The sequence below is a fragment of the Pteropus alecto genome, unplaced genomic scaffold, assembly GCF_000325575.1.
Source record: "Pteropus alecto unplaced genomic scaffold, ASM32557v1 scaffold94, whole genome shotgun sequence".
NCBI classification, from domain to species: Eukaryota; Metazoa; Chordata; class Mammalia; order Chiroptera; family Pteropodidae; genus Pteropus; species Pteropus alecto.
The window spans coordinates 14,386-19,959 of record NW_006437736.1 but is presented as its reverse complement, the minus strand read 5'-3'; the positions used below and the strand labels follow the sequence as shown (position 1 = coordinate 19,959).

At 61.4% G+C, this 5,574-nt stretch overlaps 1 protein-coding gene across 10 annotated transcripts in view; it reads left to right on the top strand.

Annotated features, from left to right (window-relative positions):
- KCTD17 (potassium channel tetramerization domain containing 17) overlaps positions 1-5,574 on the top strand; it is a 10,878-nt gene that overhangs the window by 2,623 nt on the left and 2,681 nt on the right. For all 10 annotated transcript variants that reach the window (XR_003047092.1, XM_015591570.2, XM_006914474.3 and 7 more), the window contains exons 3-5: positions 1,310-1,401; positions 2,374-2,469; positions 4,203-4,328. Coding sequence is in view for 9 of the 10 variants with exons in the window: in XM_015591570.2 (XP_015447056.1) it covers positions 1,310-1,401; positions 2,374-2,469; positions 4,203-4,328 (314 nt within the window). In the remaining variant the exon portion in view is untranslated. The remainder of the gene's footprint in view (positions 1-1,309; positions 1,402-2,373; positions 2,470-4,202; positions 4,329-5,574) is intronic.

The following is a 5,574-nucleotide window of genomic DNA, read 5'->3' as shown; positions in this document are numbered from 1 at the left end:
TCCCTGACAGCCCCTCCAGGGGCGCAGGTACCATGAGCGTGGCCCGAGCCCAGGAGCAGGTCCCTCTGGGAGGGGAGGTAAACATTCTAGCTGCGTCATCGCCAACACCCGTTTATAGATGTGGGGTTTCTCCATGTTCTGCCACTCAGACAGGGCTAGGGCCCCCATCCAGGAGGCCGGGGGCTCTGGGAAGAGACTTAGTAGCTGTGTGACCCTGCCTGAGAAGGGTGGATGCCTGCGTGCCAGCATCCGTGAAATGGGGTGACAGTAGCACCCACCTTGCTGCGCTGCTGTGAGGATAAAAGGAGCTAATACAAGTGCATCGCTTAGTGTGGTACCCAGCACTGAGGACCAGTGATGCGCTGTTAGCTGTCTGTCACCTGCAGGGCTCCGTGAGGAGCACTCTGGCAGCAAGACTCACTGACTGCCTACCCTGTGTTAGGTGCTGTGTGAGCACTGGGGACAACAGAGTACTCAGACATGGGCCCTGTCCCCAGGGAGCCCAGAGGCCTGTCATGGAAATGACCAGAGGGTCCCTGCTATGAAGGAGCTTAGGGAGTCCAAAGACCTGGGGCTGTTCCTCTTCACTGGACAGGTGACCCATTTGGTCTCTAAGACTCAGTTTCCTTAAAGGTATGGGGACAATAATGCCTGCTTCCCCTATGTCCCCAGGACTTGTGACGAGCACAGGAGTGTGGGAGTCGGGGACATGCACATGCACAAAGGTTGTGCATTTACAGCGGGCTCTGAAGTCAGGAGCTTGAGTCTGAGTCCCAGCTCTGCCGCTTACTGGCTCTGGGGCCTCGGACAAACTGCTTTTGTTTCTGGCCCTCACTTTTCCCATTTGTTTAATGGGGGTGACAGAAGTACCTGTTTCTAGTTCTGAGAATTAACTGCAATAAAGAATGGAACATGCCTAGCACATCGCCTGGCACTTGGCGTGTGCTTCACAAATGGGAGCCTGTAATAGGGGTCAGCTGGGGCCCTTCTCCTGTGGCATTCTAGGGTCCAGTCCCAATGAGCCTGCTGCCTCTCGATAGCCCTAGAGCAGCCCCCAGACGAGCGCCCCTCGGTCACCATGCTCAGCACAGCAGAGGTGTCGGGCCACTGAGTGGCGGCCTCTCGCTCCTTCCACAAAGAGTGTGGGATCCAAGGAAGGAAATGTTCCCTCTTGCGTGACCCCTGAACTCAGAGAGGCTGGTCACCCTCGTGTGACTGGAGCAGGAGGTGGGTTTGGAGGCGGAGGAGTCAGGGGAGGACAGGGCAGGGCGGCCGCGGGAGTGACGTGGGGCGGCCCTGTCTGTGCCAGGGGTCCTGGAGGAAGCAGAGTTCTACAACATCGGCCCGCTGATCCGCATCATCAAAGACCGGATGGAGGAGAAGGACTACACTGTCACCCAGGTCAGGGAGCAGGGGAGCAGCAGGGCAGCACCTATGGCCGGAGCAGGGCGTGGCGGGGAGAGGGGGAGGCGGGAGAAAGGTTGGGAGAGGCGGAAAGGCATTTTCAACCGGTGGGGTGGGGGGTAGGGGAGGCGCTGAGTTACCCTGTAAGGGGCGGGTGGTTGTCCAGCACCCTGACTGCCCAGCAAAGCCCCAGACTGGCAGATGGACACTGGTTCTGTCCCTGCCCTGAATCTGTTCGCTGTGTGACCTCAGGCCAAGCACGCCCCTCTCTGGGTCTCAAGTTCCCCTTGTGGAATGCAGAGGCGCCAAGAAGTGCCCACCCTTCCCTTCCCCACAGGCAACATGGGGTCAGTGTGGAGGTGCAGGGGGCAATGCAGGATTGGTAAATTGTCCCTTTCATGGGGTTACGTGGTCCCCTGGTGGGCGCAGCACAAGCTTGGACCCTGGGCCCCAGCGACCAGTCTGTAGGAGGAGCTGGAGAGATTCTCAGCCCTCCCTGGGGGAGACGAGGGGTGGGGGGGTGGGGGACAGGTAGTGAGGTACCATCTCCCAGCCCCAGGTTGAAGCGGGGACACTACGTCTCCTGGAGGGCCCGCCTCATTAGTGACCCAGAATGTCCCCCAAACCCTTCCTTTCCCTCTTGGATCATCTGTGCTCCAATTCTGGCTCTGCCCCTCTTTAGCTGGGTGACCTTGGTCAAGTCACTGACCCTCTCTGAGCCTCCACGAAAATCCCACACCTCATAGAATGTCTGGAAGGAGTGAGATCGTGAAGGTTGCGTGCCCGGCACGTGGTCGGCACTCAGAACATGGCTCTCGTCTTCCCGCCCTGCCTGCGCCCCTCCTTCTCTCCTCCTCGGGGTATATGGTGAAGGGGGAGAGAAGAGGCTGGTGGGAGGCAGGTGCTCAGCTTCCTCCTGGGCGGCCGCCGTTCCCACCGGTGCCCTCCACGGTGCCCCTCTGCCTGCAGGTCCCCCCCAAGCACGTGTACCGCGTGCTGCAGTGCCAGGAGGAAGAGCTCACGCAGATGGTCTCCACCATGTCTGACGGCTGGCGCTTTGAGCAGGTAAGCGGGGACCTCCCAGCCTCTGGGCAAAGCAGGCCCCTCCCTCCCTACAGCCCCAGCCTCGCGTGTCCCGCTGCCCGTGCCGCCTCCACACAGGAGGCCTTCTTAGGTCAAACCAAACACGATTAGGAAAGGCCGCACTGGCAGCAGACTGGCCGAGCTGGAGCGAGGACGGAAGCCCCGTGTGCTGCAGGGCAGCTCTGGGCGTCCTCCTCAGTGGGAGCCCTCACAGCATCTCGGTCGTGGTCTACACTGTAGTATGAACGAGTCTCTGGCCCCTGAGTGACAGCTCAGGCGCAGGTAGTCGAGATCCGCATAGGTGAGTGAGTGGAGTCCACCTCGGGTCAGTGCCTCCTACAATAATTCCGTAGGCCCAGCTTCCAGGGTCCCCACAAGGGACATGCCCAGGTATGGGCATTGCCACATTAGAGGACGCCCAAAGCAGCGACTTCCCCTGAGGAATTTAGAGTGACCTCGGTTCCTCCCAGTCCGGGTGCAGTTCCCCGCTCAGGAGGAGTGTTTGTCGTAAGCGGTATCGCCTCAGTGGCACAGCTGACGTCCCACCTGACAGGTTTCCGGGGGAAAGGGGCCAGTGAGTTACCCCCAAGTCAGAGTTCCCCCTAGAGAAGGAGGCGGCTTTGGCTAGCCCTCTCTCCACTCCCACCCGCGCTCCCTCGCACGTGGAGGTCGAAGAAGGGAGGACACCGGTCTCCCTAGGAAGGCCGGGCGGGTGGAGGAAGGAGCCCCGACCAGGAGCCAGAGACCTGACTCCCATCTGGGCCTCACCAGGGACGTGCCGTGTGACTTCTCTTTGGGCCTGTTTTCTAGTCTGTGATGCAGGACTGTCGCCAAGCTAGAAGGACCACTGATAAAGTTCCTAGCCCAGGGCAGGACTCTGGACATTGGAACGAGCTGGCATCATGCAGATAATTAGCAGTATTTAAGTCCGTAGGACCCCAGAGAGGCCTCGGAGTCCCGGATTCTAACTCCTGTTCCATTCTTCCTGGTTGTGGGACTTCCGGCAGGTCACCACCTCTCCAGGCCTCATTTGCCATAGTGGCTGATGTTTTTATCTGCCTGCTGGGTGAGGGCCCCTGAGGGCTGAGTGAGACCTGTCATATCAGCCAGAGGGGCCCTGTGGGTGTGGTTATTCTAAGGACTTCAGGACAAAGGTAGGGCTGGCTGTGAGAGCACTTCATGGGTTCTCAGAGGGTGAGCCAGCAGGTCAGGTGCCACTGGTCATTTGCCTGTGGCCTGAGGAGTGGGTGACCTGCCTACGTCTGCTTCCAGGAGTGAACTGAATGTTTTTGGGGGGCTCCGTCATGTCAGCCTGGTTCAGCCAGGGCTGCTTCGGCCACATTTGGGACAGAAGGCGACAGGCTGCCCATTCCAGGCCTCCTGCTTTTAGGAAGCGGCCTCTGGGTCTGGGCTGTGGGTGGGGGTGGCAAGAGGAGCAGCAGTGACCCTGGCGCCTTCCTGCGGGGACCGGGCCCAGCCAGGCCAGGCGGGGGGGCTGCTCGGGGAATCCTACCAGGGGCGCAGGGGTGGGAGGGGGAGAAGCCTGACTTTCGACCCAGAGGTGTCCCCTGGAAACCCAGAGGTGAGCCGGAGCAGAACAGCCAGATCGGGACAAGTGGATATCCTGACAAGTGCCGATGTCCACCTCCTCCCTCCCCACTGCCCGCCCCCCCACACCCGGACCTGTCCTCTCTCCCCGTGTGCCGCCCCTCCAGCTGGTGAACATCGGCTCCTCCTACAACTACGGCAGCGAGGACCAGGCAGAGTTCCTGTGCGTGGTGTCCAAGGAGCTCCACAGCTCCCCGCATGGGCTGAGCTCCGAGTCCAGCCGCAAAACCAAGGTGAGCCCCCCGACTCAGCTGCCCGCTTGTCCTCCCTCCCCGCCGCCCAGCCATCCCTGCTTCGTCTTTCTCCCTCCTGCTGCGCATGCGTAACTCCTGGTCACAGCCAACGCCATCCATCCCATGCCACCCATGGTCCTGTGTGCTCACGCCGGTTACCCAGGTCCAGGCTGGGGGAGCAGTGAGATGGGACCATCCCGAGGGCATGGCGAGAGGGACTTAGATGCCATTTGAATGGTGGTCACAACACGGAGCAGCACGGCACAAGGGGAGGGCCCTGGATTAGGGGTCTGGGCCACACTCGGTGTGACCTTGGACAAATCCCGTCCCCTTGGGAATTTCGTTCTCTATGAGAAGTGAGCGGGGTGGACCACGTCCTTTCTGGTGCTGTCAACCCCGGAATTCCTGGGATCCGAAGGGCCGGTTTTTCCCCGAGGCCGATAAATGGCCCCAGCAGGCCTGGGCCGGGGCGGGGAAGCCGGATCTGTTCATCCTGCCCCTTTCCCAGGCCTCCTCCTCTGGTGCTCTGCGGGAGAGGGGTCAGGAGCCCTGTGGGGTCCAGCTCCGTGTCTCCACGCTGGCCTTTGAGGCAGCATCAGCTGGCTGTGGGGAGGGGGCTGAGAGGAGGTCCTGCCGCCTGGACGCACAGCTGTTCAGAAGCCTTAAGGGCATTCGGTAGGGCCAGTGGGACAGGCCGCAAGCCAGGCCGGGAAGGGCGACCGTCCCTCTGGGGCCTGTCCCTGTGCACTGGAGACATGGGAACTCCGGCTTCCAGTCCGTCCGCCCGCCTCCCTGTCCTTCGACTTCCTCTGCCCACACACCCCCATCAGGGCCAGTGACCGGCACTGCCTTGCAAGGGTGGAGAGTGAGCCTGCTGCTTCTGCCCCTCTGGACCAAAGCCTCGGGACCTGGGTGCCAGAGCCTGTTGGCCTCCCAGACCTGGGTGGTGTCTTTCCTGAACCTCTCTGGCCTTATTTCGACTCTCGTCAGCCCTCTTGAAATGAGGCCTTCCCAGGCGCCTCTCAGGGGACCCCAGCCACACGCCCACCCCGATCCTCTTTCACTCCTCACCCAGGCTGCTTCATACAACAGCAGCCAGGCTGACCAGAGAGCACCCAGCGAGGCCCATCCTGCTGGTTTCTCCAGCCCCTTCCCCGGCTTCCCAGGAGACTGGACAAGGTGCCCCAGCTTCTCTGGCTGTAGCCCCCCCCCTCCCGGAGGTCCCCCTTCATCTAGCCCACCCGCC